The sequence below is a fragment of the Bombina bombina genome, chromosome 11, assembly GCF_027579735.1.
Source record: "Bombina bombina isolate aBomBom1 chromosome 11, aBomBom1.pri, whole genome shotgun sequence".
In the NCBI taxonomy this organism is placed as follows: Eukaryota; Metazoa; Chordata; class Amphibia; order Anura; family Bombinatoridae; genus Bombina; species Bombina bombina.
Genome location: NC_069509.1, coordinates 10,735,273 through 10,752,257, shown reverse-complemented (window position 1 = coordinate 10,752,257; position 16,985 = coordinate 10,735,273). Strand labels below are relative to the sequence as shown.

The 16,985-nt window shown below is 34.6% G+C and overlaps 1 protein-coding gene across 1 annotated transcript in view; it reads left to right on the top strand.

Moving 5' to 3' along the window:
* Nucleotides 1–16,985, top strand: part of LOC128642148 (integrin alpha-M) — a 592,220-nt gene that overhangs the window by 112,952 nt on the left and 462,283 nt on the right. The window contains exons 3-5 of the mRNA XM_053694828.1: nucleotides 6,060–6,163; nucleotides 14,441–14,511; nucleotides 14,587–14,701. Of these exons, the coding sequence (XP_053550803.1) occupies nucleotides 6,060–6,163; nucleotides 14,441–14,511; nucleotides 14,587–14,701 (290 nt within the window). The remainder of the gene's footprint in view (nucleotides 1–6,059; nucleotides 6,164–14,440; nucleotides 14,512–14,586; nucleotides 14,702–16,985) is intronic.

The following is a 16,985-nucleotide window of genomic DNA, read 5'->3' as shown; positions in this document are numbered from 1 at the left end:
ACTCCCATGAGCCACTAAGACTCCAACCATCGGAAAAAGGTTCTACTGGGTAAAGATCGTATCTATTAAAGCGACGGAATCCTGAGAAGGAAACCAGACCCACTTGCTTGAAACGGTATACCTGTAACATTTGGACTGGTGGGCATTACAGACAAGACAGAGATACTCCCTACATGAATAAACCTTACCTCATACGATTGGGGTAACATCTGGTAAGGAGACATCCTTTCAACTATCTATATATCCGAATAGACAAGTTACAGAACTCTAATAAGACTATTGTGTTTGCAAAAAGCATTAATATATTAGACCTTTCTCAACTCTGAAGGTGTACTTTATTACCTACTACAGTGTTTATCACATCATTATTATTGTGTAAATAACTTGTGTAAATAATTGTTTATTTTTATTTTATTTTATTTTGTTGCGCTGTACCACCCAGACATATCCGTTCTCTTTATTTATTATATATATATATATATATATATATATATATATATATATATATATATATATATATACACTCACGGGTAGCTTCAGGTAATTAGATACTTCCTGCTACCTCAGGTACCAGTATATATATACACTCACATGTAGCTTCAGGTAATTAGATACTTCCTGCTACCTCAGGTGCCAGTATAAATATACACTCACATGTAGCTTCAGGTAATTAGATACTTCCTGATACCTCAGGTAACAGTATAAATATACACTCACATGTAGTTTCAGGCAATTAGATACTTCCTGCTACCTCAGGTACCAGTATAAATATACACTCACATGTAGCCTCAGGTAATTAGATACTTCTTGCTTCCTCAGGTACCAGTATAAATATACACTCACATGTAGCTTCAGGTAATTAGATACTTCTTGCTTCCTCAGGTACCAGTATAAATATACACTCACATGTAGCATAAGGTAATTAGATACTTCCTGCTTCCTCAGGTGCCAGTATAAATATACACTCACATGTAGCTTCAGGTAATTAGATAATTCCTGCTTCCTCAGGTACCAGTATAAATATACACTCACATATAGCCTCAGGTAATTAGATACTTCTTGCTACCTCAGGTACCAGTATATATATACACTCACATGTAGCTTCAGGTAATTAGATACTTCCTGCTACCTCAGGTACCAGTATAAATATACACTCACATGTAGCTTCAGGTAATTAGATACTTCCTGCTTCCTCAGGTACCAGTATAAATATACACTCACATGTAGCTTCAGGTAATTAGATACTTCCTGCTTCCTCAGGTACCAGTATAAATATACACTCACAGGTAGCTTCAGGTAATTAGATACTTCCTGCTACCTCAGCTAACAGTATAAATATACACTCACATGTAGCTTCAGGTAATTAGATACTTCTTGCTACCTCAGGTACCAGTATAAATATACACTCACATGTAGCCTCAGGTAATTAGATACTTCCTGCTTCCTCAGGTACCAGTATATATATACACTCACAGGTAGCTTCAGGTAATTAGATACTTCCTGCTACCTCAGGTACCAGTATAAATATACACTCACATGTAGCTTCAGGTAATTAGATACTTCCTGCTTCCTCAGGTACCAGTATATATATACACTCACAGGTAGCTTCAGGTAATTAGATACTTCCTGCTTCCTCAGGTACCAGTATAAATATACACTTACATGTAGCTCAGGGATAGGCACAGACAAAGGTTGTGGCGGACATTTTCCAAAGTATAGACCTTAGTAAAGGACACCAAGGTACATTTGAAATTAAAAACAATATTTTATAGTGCTTGGTGTTATGATGCAGATACCACTGATCCTATAACCAGCCCTCCTCTGGCTATACCCATGAGCCAGTGTCACTACTGTGTCATTATATAGTGCTGGGTGTTATTAGACTGATGCAGATACCACTGACTCTATAACCAGACCTTGTCTGGCTATACCCATGGGCCATGTGCCAGTGTCACTACTGTGTCATTATATAGCGCTGGGTGTTATTATACTGATGCAAATACCACTGACCCTATAACCAGCCCTCCTCTGGCTATACCCATGAGCCAGTGTCACTACTGTGTCATTATATAGTGCTGGGTGTTATTATACTGATGCAGATACCACTGACCCATTATATAGTGCTTGGGGCTATTATACTGATGCAGATACCACTGATTCTATAACTATCCCTCCTCTGGCTATACCCATGTGCCAGTGTCACTACTGTGTCATTATATAGCGCTGGGTGTTATTATATTGATGCAGATACCACTGATTCTATAAATATCCCTCCTCTGGCTATACCCATGTGCCAGTGTCACTACTGTGTCATTATATAGCGCTGGGTGTTATTATACTGATGCAGATACCACTGATTCTATAACCAGCCCTCCTCTGGCTATACCCATGTGCCAGTGTCACTACTGTGTCATTATATAGCGCTGGGTGTTATTATACTGATGCAGATACCACTGATCCTATAACCTGCCCTCCTCTGGCTATACCCATGTGCCAGTGTCACTACTGTGTCATTATATAGTGCTGGGCGTTATTATACTGATGGAGATACCACTGACCCTATAGCCAGCCCTCCTCTGGCTATACCCATGTGCCAGTGTCACTACTGTGTCATTATATAGTACTGGGTGTTATTATACTGATGCAGATACCGCTGATCCTATAACTAGCCCTTGTCTGGCTATACGCATGTGCCAGTGTCACTACTGTGACATTATATAGTGCTTGGTGCTATTATAATGATGCAGATACCACTGATTCTATAACCAGCCCTCCTCTGGCTATACCCATGTGCCAGTGTCACTACTGTGTCTTTGTATAGAGCTGGGTGTTATTATACTGATGCAGATACCACTGATTCTATAACCAGCCCTCCTCTGGCTATACCCATGTGCCAGTGTCACTACTGTGTCATTATATAGCGCTGGGTGTTATTATACTGATGCAGATACCACTGACCCTATAACCAGCCCTCCTCTGACTATACCCATGTGCCAGTGTCACTACTGTGTCATTATATAGTGCTTGGTGTTATTATACTGATGCAGATACCACTGATTCTATAACCAGCCCTCCTCTGGCTATACCCATGTGCCAGTGTCACTACTGTGTCATTATATAGCGCTGGGTGTTATTATACTGATGCAGATACCACTGATCCTATAACCTGCCCTCCTCTGGCTATACCCATGTGCCAGTGTCACTACTGTGTCATTATATAGTGCTGGGCGTTATTATACTGATGGAGATACCACTGACCCTATAGCCAGCCCTCCTCTGGCTATACCCATGTGCCAGTGTCACTACTGTGTCATTATATAGTACTGGGTGTTATTATACTGATGCAGATACCGCTGATCCTATAACTAGCCCTTGTCTGGCTATACGCATGTGCCAGTGTCACTACTGTGACATTATATAGTGCTTGGTGCTATTATAATGATGCAGATACCACTTATTCTATAACCAGCCCTCCTCTGGCTATACCCATGTGCCAGTGTCACTACTGTGTCATTATATAGCGCTGGGTGTTATTATACTGATGCAGATACCACTGATCCTATAACCTGCCCTCCTCTGGCTATACCCATGTCCCAGTGTCACTACTGTGTCATTATATAGTGCTGGGTGTTATTATACTGATGCAGATACCACTGACCCTATAACCAGCCTTCCTCTGGCTATACCCATGAGCCAGTGCAACTACTGTGTCATTATATAGCACTGGGTGTTATTATACTGATGCAGATACCACTGATCCTATAACCAGCCCTCCTCTGGCTATACCCATGTGCCAGTGTCACTACTGTGTCATTATATAGCGCTGGGTGTTATTATACTGATGCAGATACCACTGATCCTATAACCTGCCCTCCTCTGGCTATACCCATGTGCCAGTGTCACTACTGTGTCATTATATAGTGCTGGGCGTTATTATACTGATGGAGATACCACTGACCCTATAGCCAGCCCTCCTCTGGCTATACCCATGTGCCAGTGTCACTACTGTGTCATTATATAGTACTGGGTGTTATTATACTGATGCAGATACCGCTGATCCTATAACTAGCCCTTGTCTGGCTATACGCATGTGCCAGTGTCACTACTGTGACATTATATAGTGATTGGTGCTATTATAATGATGCAGATACCACTGATTCTATAACCAGCCCTCCTCTGGCTATACCCATGTGCCAGTGTCACTACTGTGTCATTATATAGTGCTTGGTGTTATTATACTGATGCAGATACCACTGATTCTATAACCAGCCCTCCTCTGGCTATACCCATGTGCCAGTGTCACTACTGTGTCATTATATAGCGCTGGGTGTTATTATACTGATGCAGATACCACTGATCCTATAACCTGCCCTCCTCTGGCTATACCCATGTGCCAGTGTCACTACTGTGTCATTATATAGTGCTGGGCGTTATTATACTGATGGAGATACCACTGACCCTATAGCCAGCCCTCCTCTGGCTATACCCATGTGCCAGTGTCACTACTGTGTCATTATATAGTACTGGGTGTTATTATACTGATGCAGATACCGCTGATCCTATAACTAGCCCTTGTCTGGCTATACGCATGTGCCAGTGTCACTACTGTGACATTATATAGTGCTTGGTGCTATTATAATGATGCAGATACCACTGATTCTATAACCAGCCCTCCTCTGGCTATACCCATGTGCCAGTGTCACTACTGTGTCATTATATAGCGCTGGGTGTTATTATACTGATGCAGATACCACTGATCCTATAACCTGCCCTCCTCTGGCTATACCCATGTCCCAGTGTCACTACTGTGTCATTATATAGTGCTGGGTGTTATTATACTGATGCAGATACCACTGACCCTATAACCAGCCCTCCTCTTGCTATACCCATAAGCCAGTGTCACTACTGTGTCATTATATAGCACTGGGTGTTATTATACTGATGCAGATACCACTGATCCTATAACCTGCCCTCCTCTGGCTATACCCATGTGCCAGTGTCACTACTGTGTCATTATATAGTGCTGGATGTTATTATACTGATGCAGATACCACTGACCCTATAACCAGCCCTTGTCTGGCTATAAGCATGTGCCAGTGTCACTACTGTGTCTTTGAATAGAGCTGGGTGCTATTATACTGATGCAGATACACATCCAGTATTTCACTCAGGCTTTATTTATTCCACTAACTTCATTCACACTACATTTTTTTTATTCCTAATTTTTAATCAGAAAGAAAAGATATACTAAAGTTGTGGTGGACACTGCAAGGGCTAGTCACGGACACCAGTGTCCGTGTACGGACACCTTGCCTATCCCTGATGTAGCTTCAGGTAATTAGATACTGCCTGCTACCTCAGGTACCAGTATATATACATACACACATATATATATATATATATATATATATATATATATATACACTCACGGGTAGCTTCAGGTAATTAGATACTGCCTGCTACCTCAGGTACCAGTATATATACATACACACATATATATATATATATATATATATATATATACACTCACGGGTAGCTTCAGGTAATTAGATACTGCCTGCTACCTCAGGTACCAGTATATATACATACACACATATATATATATATATATATATATATATATATATATATATATATATACACTCACGGGTAGCTTCAGGTAATTAGATACTTCCTGCTTCTTCAGATACTTGTATATAAAATATCTAATACATTGAGATTGATTATATATAGACTCTTGAGGAAGTCAGTTTTACTTCTATAGCACATTTTACTTTATTTTATAAAGACTACACCTGCTGTATCTTACACGCATCTGTACATTTACTGTGCTATTTATGAGCAGACTGTTCTCAGAATTAAAAACTAAACAAACAAAAAAGCCTTTACCTGTCTTCTCATGTTCATGTGCTCACATAGCATTTTTAGTTAGTGAAAATGTGGTGAAGTTGTAGGTGGCATCTGCATAGGTTTTATTTATTGTTATAAAATGTATTACTTTTTTTTGTAATTGTAGACTTTACTACACTCTCCTCTGATGTACGTGTTCTTCATTGCAGGGTAATAGTAAGTGCCCCTCTACGGCAACAGGCAGTGAACAAAACCGGGCAACTGTTTAACTGTAACCCCAAGACCAGACAATGCCGACCAATTAGTATTCCAGGTCAGAAAGACATTATATTCATGTGTGTTGTTATATCCCTATTTCATATTGTTATTATTAATATAATTTATATTGTGGTTGTTATTATTTTTATTATTAATTCTTATTGTTATTATTGTTATTGTTATTATTATTTTATTGTTATTATTAATACAATTATTATTTATATTATTATTGTTATTATTAATTCTTATTGTTATTATTGTTATTATTATTATTACAATTTTAATTTTTGTTATTATTAATTTTATTGTTATTATTAATGCAATTATTATTTATATTATTATTGTTATTATTATTATTATTATTATTATTATTATTATTATTGTTAACCCTTTGATGACAGGGTTAATTTGTCTATAGATTCTGTACTGTTATGTGTGTTATTATAGTTGTGTGTTATTATATGGTGCTGATTTATACTGTTGTATGCTATAGATTCTGTACTGTTATGTGTGTTATTATAGTTGTGTGTTATTATATGGTGCTGATTTATACTGTTGTATGCTATAGATTCTGTACTGTTATCTGTGTTATTATGCCTGTGTGTTATTATATGGTGCTGTTTTATACTGTTGTATGATATAGATTCTGTACGGTTACGTGTCTTATTATATCTGTGTGTTATTATATGGCACTGTTGTATACTGTTGTATGCTATAGACTCTGTACTGTTATCTGTGTTATTATGCCTGTGTGTTATTATATGGTGCTGTTTTATACTGTTGTATGATATAGATTCTGTACGGTTACGTGTGTTATTATATCTGTGTGTTATTATATGGTGCTGTTTTATACGATTGTATGCTATAGATTCTGTACTGTTATGTGTTTTATTATAGTTGTGTGTTATTATACGGTGCTGTTTTATACGATTGTATGCAATAGATTCTGTACTGTTATGTGTGTTATTATAGTTGTGTGTTATTATATGGTGCTGTTTTATACGATTGTATGCTATAGATTCTGTACTGTTATGTGTGTTATTATAGTTGAGTGTTATTATATGGTGCTGTTTTATACGATTGTATGCTATAGATTCTGTACGGTTATGTGTTTTATTATATCTGTATGTTATTACATGGTGCTGTTTTATACTGTTGTATGCTATAGATTCTGTACTGCTATGTGTTTTATTATATCTGTGTGTTATTACATGGTGCTGTTTTATACTGTTGTATGCTATAGATTCTGTACTGTTATGTGTTTTATTATATCTGTGTGTTATTATATGGTGCTGATTTATACTGTTGTATGCTATAGATTCTGTACTGTTATGTGTGTAATTATATCTGTGTGTTATTATATGGTGCTGATTTATACTGTTGTATGCTTTAGATTCTGTACTGTTATGTGTGTTAGTATATTTGTGTGTTATTATATGGTGCTGATTTTTACTGTTGTATGCTATAGATTCTGTACTGTTATGTGTGTTATTATATCTGTATGTTATTATATGGTGCTGTTTTATACTGTTGTGTGCTATATATTCTGTACTGTTATGTGTGTAATTATATCTGTGTGTTATTATATGGTGCTGATTTATACTGTTGTATGATATAGGTTCTGTACTGTTATGTGTGTTATTATATCTCTATGTTACTACATGGTGCTGTTTTATACTGTTGTATGCTATAGATTCTGTACTGTTATGTGTTTTATTATATCTGTGTGTTATTATATGGTGCTGATTTATACTGTTGTATGCTATAGATTCTCTACTGTTATGTGTGTTATTATATCTGTGTGTTATTATATGGTGCTGATTTATACTGTTGTATGCTATAGATTATGTACTGTTATGTGTGTAATTATATCTGTGTGTTATTATATGGTGCTGATTTATACTGTTGTATGCTATAGATTCTGTACTGTTATGTGTGTTATTATATTTTTGTGTTATTATATGGTGCTGATTTATACTGTTGTATGCTATAGATTCTGTACTGTTATGTGTGTTATTATATCTGTATGTTATTATATGGTGCTGTTTTATACTGTTGTATGCTATAGATTCTGTACTGTTATGTGTGTAATTATATATGTGTGTTATTATATAGTGCTGATTTATACTGTTGTATGATATAGATTCTGTACTGTTATGTGTGTTATTATATCTGTATGTTATCACATGGTGCTGTTTTATACTGTTCTATGCTATAGATTCTGTACTGTTATGTGTGTTATTATATCTGTATGTTATTATATGGTGCTCTTTTATACTGTTGTATGCTATAGATTATGTACTGTTATGTGTGTTATTATATCTGTGTGTTATTATATGGTGCTGTTTTATACTGTTGTATGCTATAGATTCTGTACTGTTATCTGTGTTATTATATGGCACTGTTGTATACAGTTGTATGCTATAGATTCTGTACTGTTATGTGTGTTATTATATGGTGCTGTTGTATACTGTTGTATGCTATAGATTCTGTACTGTTATGTGTGTTATATGGTGCTGTTGTATACTGTTGTATGCTATAGATTCTGTACTTTTAAGTGTGTTATTATATCTGTGTGTTATTATATGGTGCTGTTTTATACTGTTGTATGCTATAGATTCTGTACTGTTATCTGTGTTATTATATCTGTGTGTTATTATATGGCACTGTTGTATACTGTTGTATGCTATAGATTCTATACTGTTATGTGTGTTATTATATCTGTGTGTTATTATATGATGCTGTTGTATACTGTTGTATGCTATAGATTCTGTACTGTCATGTGTGTTATTATATCTGTGTGTTATTATATGGCACTGTTGTATACTGTTGTATGCTATAGATTCTGTACTGTTATGTGTGTAATTATATCTGTGTGTTATTATATGGTGCTGTTTTATACTGTTGTATGATATAGATTATGTACTGTTATGTGTGTTATTATATCTGTGTGTTATTATATGGTGCTGTTTTATACTGTTGTATGCTTTATATTCTGTACTGTTATGTATATTATTATATATGTGTGTTATTATATAGTGCTGTTTTATACTGTTGTTTGCTATAGATTATGTACTGTTATGTGTGTTCTTATATATGTGTGTTATTATATGGTGCTGTTTTATACTGTTGTATGCTATAGATTCTGTACTGTTCTGCGTGTTATATCTGTGTGTTATTATATGTTGCTGTTTTAAATGGTGGTATGCTATAGATTCTGTACTGTTATGTGTGTTTTTATATCTAGGTGTTATTATATAATGCTGTTTTATACGGTTGTATGCTATAGATTCTGTACTGTTATGTGTGTTATTATATATGTGTGTTATTATATGGTGCTGTCTTATACTGTTGTATGATATAGATTCTGTACTATTATATCTGCGTGTTATTATATGGTGCTGTCTTATACTGTTGTATGCTATAGATTCTGTACTGTTATATGTGTTATATCTGTGTGTTTTTATATGGTGTAGTTTAATACTGTTGTATGCTATAAATTCTGTACTGTTATGTGTGTTATTGTATTATGCCTGTGTGTTATTACATGATGCTATTTTATACTGTTGTATGCTATAGATTCTGTACTGTTATGTATGTTATTAAATCTGTGGATTATTATATGTTGTTGTATACTGCTGTATGCTATATATTCTGTACTGTTATGTGTGTTATTATATGGTGCTGTTTTATACTGTTGTATGCTATAGATTCTGTACTATTATGTGTGTTATTATATCTGTGTGTTTATATATGGTGCTGTTGTATACTGTTATATGCTTTAGATTCTGTACTGTTATGTGTGTTATTATATCTGTGTGTTATTATATGGTGTAGTTTTATACTGTTGTATGCTATAGATTCTGTACTGTTATGTGTGTTACTATATCTGTGTGTTTTTATATGGTGTAGTTTTATACTGTTGTATGCTATAGATTCTGTACTGTTATGTGTTATTATATCTGTGTGTTATTATATGGTGCTGATTTATACTGTTGTATGCTATAGATTCTGTACTGCTATGTGTGTTATTATATCTGTATGTTATTATATGGTGCTGTTTTATACTGTTATATGCTATAGATTCTGTACTGTTATGTGTGTTATTATATCTGTGTGTTTATATATGGTGCTGTTGTATTTTGTTATATGCTATAGATTTTGTACTGTTCTGTGTGTTATATCTGTGTGTTATTATATGTTGCTGTTTTATACGGTGGTATGCTATAGATTCTGTACTGTTATGTGTGTTTTTATATCTAGGTGTTATTATATGATGCTGTTTTATACGGTTGTATGTTATAGATTCTGTATTGTTATGTGTGTTATATCTGTGTGTTATTATATAGTGCTGTTGTATACTGTTGTATGCTATAGATTCTGTACTGTTATGTGTGCTATTATATCTGTGTGTTATTATATGGTGCTGTCTTATACTGTTGTATGCTATAGATTCTGTACTGTTATGTGTGTTATATCTGTGTGTTATTAAATGATATAGTTTTATACTGTTGTATGCTATAGATTCTGTACTGTTATGTGTGTTAGTATATTTGTGTGTTATTATATGGTGCTGTTTATACTGTTGTATGCTTTAGATTATGTACTGTTATGTGTGTTATTATATATGTGTGTTTGTATATGATTCTGTTTTATACTGTTGTATGCTGTAGATTATGTACTGTTATGTGTGTTATTATATCTGTGTGTTATTATATGGTGATGTTGTATACTGTTATATGCTATAGATTCTGTACTGTTATGTGTGTTATTATATGGTATAGTTGTATACTGTAATATGCTATAGATTATGTACTGTTATGTGTTATTATATATGTGTGTTATTATATGGTCTTTTAAAGGTGACTTTTATTAAAAAGCACCTTAACCTTTCTTTTTGTTTATTATAATTATTCAATGGGTCTACACCACATATACTGTTAAAGTTGTTATTCTATTTTTTGTTATGATATTATAGAATTAACCTTTACAACACAACAAATTTAACTAGCAAAATTTCCATCCGCGTTTTTCTAAAAAAAATATATATATATATATTTATTAACCCCTAATCTCCCTCCCCCAATGTCACCGCAACCTACCTACATTTATTAACCCCTAATCTGCTGCCCCCAATGTCGCCGCCACTATTCTAAATTTATTAAGCCCGAAACCTAAGTCTAACCCTAACCCTAACACCCCCTAACTTAAATATAATTAAAATAAATCTAAAGAAAATTCCTAACATTAACTAAATTATTCCTATTTAAAACTAAATACTTACTTGTAAAATAAACCCTAAGCTAGCTACAATATAACTAATAGTTACAATGTATCTATCTTAGGGTTTATTTTTATTTTACAGGCAAGTTTGTATTTATTTTAACTAGTTAGAATAGTTACTAAATAGTTATTAACTATTTAATAACTACCTAGCTAAAATAAATACAAATTGACCTGTAAAATAAAACCTCACCTAAGTTACATTAACACCTAACACTACACTACAATTAAATCAATTCCCTACATTAAATACAATTAAATTAAATTAGCTAGATCACAAAAAAATAAACACTAAATTACAGAAAATACAAAACAAATTACAAGATCTTTAAACTAATTACACCTAATCTAAGAGCCCTATCAAAAAGAAATCAGCTCTTTTACCTGCAAAAAAAAAATACAAACAACCCCCCAACAGTAAAACCCACCACTCACACAACCAAACCCCCAAATAAAAGCCTAACTAAAAAAACCTTAGCTCCCCGTTGCCCTGAAAAGGACATTTGGATGGGCATTGCCCTTAAACGGTCATCATTTAGCTATATTGCAGGCCCAAAGCCCTAACCTAAAAAATAAACCCACCCAATATACCCTTAAAAAAACCTAACACTAACCCCCGAAGATTCACTTACCGTGAGAAGTCTTCATCCAAGCGGCATGATGTCCTCAACGAAGCCGGCAGAAGTGGTCGTCCAGACGGGCAGAAGTGGTCATCCAGACGGGCAGAAGTCTTCATCCAGACAGCATCTTCTACATTCATCCTTCCAGTGGGTCCATCTTGAAGACATCCGACGCAGAGCATCCTCTTCTTCAGATGTTATGTGTGTTATTATATGGTGCTGTTTTATACTGTTGTATACTATAGATTCTGTACTGTTATGTGTGTTATTATAGTTGTGTGTTATTATATGGTGCTGATTTATACTGTTGTATACTATAGATTCTGTACTGTTATGTGTGTTATTATAGTTGTGTGTTATTATATGGTGCTGTTTTATACTGTTGTATACTATAGATTCTGTACTGTTATGTGTTTTATTATATCTGTGTGTTATTATATGGTGCTGTTTTATACTGTTGTATACTATAGATTCTGTACTGTTATGTGTTTTATTATATCTGTGTGTTATTATATGGTGCTGTTTTATACTGTTGTATGCTATAGACTCTGTACTGTTATGTGTTTTATTATGCCTGTGTGTTATTATATGGTGCTGTTTTATACTGTTGTATACTATAGATTCTGTACGGTTACGTGTGTTATTATATCTGTGTGTTATTATATGGTGCTGTTTTATACTGTTGTATGCTATAGACTCTGTACTGTTATGTGTTTTATTATATCTGTGTGTTATTATATGGTGCTGTTTTATACTGTTGTATACTATAGATTCTGTACTGTTATGTGTTTTATTATATCTGTGTGTTATTATATGGTGCTGATTTATACTGTTGTATACTATAGATTCTGTACTGTTATGTGTTTTATTATGCCTGTGTGTTATTATATGGTGCTGTTTTATACTGTTGTATGCTATAGATTCTGTACTGTTATGTGTGTTATTATATCTGTGTGTTATTATATGGTGCTGTTTTATACTGTTGTATACTATAGATTCTGTACGGTTACGTGTGTTATTATATCTGTGTGTTATTATATGGTGCTGTTTTATACTGTTGTATGCTATAGACTCTGTACTGTTATCTGTGTTATTATGCCTGTGTGTTATTATATGGTGCTGTTTTATACTGTTGTATGATATAGATTCTGTACTGTTATATGTTTTATTATATCTGTGTGTTATTATATGGTGCTGATTTATACTGTTGTATGCTATAGATTCTGTACGGTTACGTGTGTTATTATATCTGTGTGTTATTATATGGTGCTGTTTTATACTGTTGTATGTTATAGATTCTGTACTGTTATGTGTGTTATTATATCTGTATGTTATTACATGGTCCTGTTTTATACTGTGTTATGCTATAGATTCTGTACGGTTACGTGTGTTATTATATCTGTGTGTTATTATATGGTGCTGATTTATACTGTTGTATGCTATAGATTCTGTACTGTTATATGTGTTATTATATCTGTGTGTTATTATATGGTGCTCTTTTATACTGTTGTATGCAATAGATTCTGTACTGTTATGTATGTTATTATATCTGTGTGTTATTATATGGTGCTGTTTTATGCTGTTGTATGCTATAGATTCTGTACGGTTACGTGTGTTATTATATCTGTGTGTTATTACATGGTGCTGTTTTATACTGTTGTATGCTATAGATTCTGTACTGTTATGTATGTTATTATATCTGTGTGTTATTATATGGTGCTGGTTTATACTGTTGTATGCTATAGATTCTGTACTGTTACGTGTGTTATTATATCTGTATATTATTATATGGTGCTGTTTTATACTGTTGTATGCTATAGATTCTGTACTGTTACGTGTGTTATTATATCTGTGTGTTATTATATGGTGCTGTTTTATACTGTTGTATGCTATAGATTCTGTACTGTTACGTGTGTTATTATATCTGTATGTTATTATATGGTCCTGTTTTATACTGTGTTATGCTATAGATTCTGTACAGTTATGTGTGTTATTATATCTGTGTGTTATTATATGGTGCTGATTTATACAGTTGTATGCCATATGTGTTATTATATCTGTGTGTTATTACATGGTGCTGTTTTATACTGTTGTATGCTATAGATTCTGTACTGTTATATGTGTTATTATATCTGTGTGTTATTATATGGTGCTGTTTTATACTGTTGTATGCCATAGATTCTGTACTGTTATGTGTGTTATTATATCTGTGTGTTATTATATAATGCTGTTGTATACTGTTGTATGCCATAGATTCTGTACTGTTATGTGTGTTATTATATCTGTGTGTTATTATATGATGTTGTTGTATGCTCTAGTTCCTGCAAGGCAATAAAGTGTTGCGTGTGTTTTTATATTGTTATGTGAGATTATATCTTTTAATATAACGTGTGTTTATATGTATATAATTATTTGGTTTCATTTATCAGTCTCTGCAGATGATGTTGACATATCACTTGGGCTTTCTTTGGCCGTGCAGGGTGACCTCACTAATCTTATTGTAAGTACCCTTCTCCCCTCATATAATGTTATTTACAACAGTAATATGACACTTACCTCTGCCCCTCTCCATCAGGCTTGTGGTCCGACCCTGCAGAGAACTTGTGGTCAGAACAAGTATGTAAATGGGCGCTGCTACCTTCTTGACAACCAACTACAGCTGGTGGAGTCCCTGCCTCACTCACTGCCAGGTAAGTACCACATCACTACTATCAATTAGCCAATTACTGTAAGGTAAGAGCTTATCACTGTTAAATCTGAGACCCACCCACTGATAGGCAAGCAATTGTGACAATCTGCCATTAAGCTGCTCAACCCACTGCTATGTAAATGCCTGACTATTGCAAACCCATTCCCTGCCATGTACCTACCTCCCCCTGCAAACAGTTATGTGATACACAACACAAAGCTCCTGAGATATATAGTGAGGGCCACAGCACAACATGGCCTATTAGCAAGTTATAGCAGTACACTACCACAAACGGACCAGCGATACAGAGCATCAAATAGTTTATTAATAAAAAGATAGCTCACAATATGTAATACACAGAGCCGGCACAAGACATGGCGCTGCCTGAGTCTGAGAATGAAATTATGCTTCCCCAACTCGCCATCCACTACAGTCTATAACATATCATGGTCAGCTGTGTCCCAGATTACTAAATGAGAGCTTGCTGGTACCTAGGTGATAGACATATGAGACTAATTAATCTTATTAGCCATAACATATTTGTGTCACCTCTGTCAGATGCCACCCTGTCACACCTGAGGTCCCACCTGGCTTATAGTGAACCATATGGGGTAATGTCCACTGGGTATTTTTATGTTTCCTGAATAACTTGTACTTGTTCATAACTGGAATGGTTCAATTCACCAACAGGTAGATTACGAGTTTTGCGTTACGTCTTTTAACGCTGAAAAAATGGCAATTTTAGCGTAAGCGCAGCTATTGCTAGTTGTGTCGGTATAGCTATACTGCAAGCATTTTAGCCTGTAACGCAACATCCATTCCGCACTTAAAAAATTACGTTTTTGCGCCAGTATTACAGGTTGTGCGGTGAGGCTAAAATGCTTGCGTTACAGCCTATACTGACACGATCAATACCGCCATCTGAGAGCAGTAGTTATGGATATTGCGTAAAAAAAATGTTTCACAAAACTTATAACTAAAGTGTTACAAAGTACACTAACACCCATAAGCTACCTATTAACCCCTAAACCACCACCCTCCCGCATCGCAAACACTATGTTAAACCTATTAACCTAATCTGCCCCCCACCCACATTGAGCCAATTAAATACATTTATTAACCCCTAATTTGCCACTCCCGACATCACCAACACTAATAAAAATGATTAACTCCTATTCCTCCGCTCCCCAACATCACCGCCACTATAATAAAGCTATTAACCCCTTTTCCGCTGCTCCCCGACATCGCCGACACTATAATAAAGTCATTAACCCTAAACCTCCGGCCTCCCACATCTCTGCAACTAAATAAACCTATAAACCCCTAAACCGCTGGCCCCCCCACATCACAAAACACTAAATTAAACTATTAGCCCCTAAACACCCCCTAACTTTAAATTAAAATTACAATATAACTATATTTAAATAAATAAAAACTTACCTATGAAATAAAAATAAACCTAACATTAAAGTATAAATTAATCTAACCTTACTATTCTAATAAAATAAAAAATACTACCAATTAAAAAATCTAAATTACAAATTTAAAAAAAACTAACACTACGAGAAAAATTAAAAAATTTTAAATTACAAAAAATAATAAACACTAAATTATGAAAAATAAAAAACACTAAGCTTACAAAAAATAATAAAACAAAATTTTCAAAAATAAAAACAATTACACCTAATCTAATAGCCCTATAAAAATAAAAAAGCCCCCCCAAAATAAAAACACCCCTTATCCTACAATAAACTACCAATAGCCCTTAAAGGTTTTTTTTTGTAAGGCATTGCGCTAAGTTAAACAGCTCTTTTACCTGTAAAAAAATACAAAGTAAAACCCACCACCCAACCAACCCCCCAAAATAAAAAAAAACCTAAGCTACCCATTGCCCTTAAAGGGCATTCAGCTCTTTTTCATTGCCCTTAAAAAGGGTCTTTAGCTCTTTTTCAAAAGCCCAAACCATAATCTGAAGAAAAAAAAACCACCCCAAAAAATAAAAATAAATACTTAACATGACATGGTGGTGGTGGAGTTTGAGGGGATGGTTAATATGCATAGAACTAGGTCCTGGTCTCTACACCCGAGCCTACTTCAAAATGACATTCTAGTTAAAAAAATACAGAAACACATTAGCGAGTTTACAACTATAAACGAAGGGACCACATCCAATCCAAACTTTGTTTGGAGTGCACTTAAAGCTTCCCTACGAGGGATGCTGATAGAGGAGGCAAGCAGAATTAGAAAAGCACACAATTCCACTATAGAAACACTAAGGAAGGAAA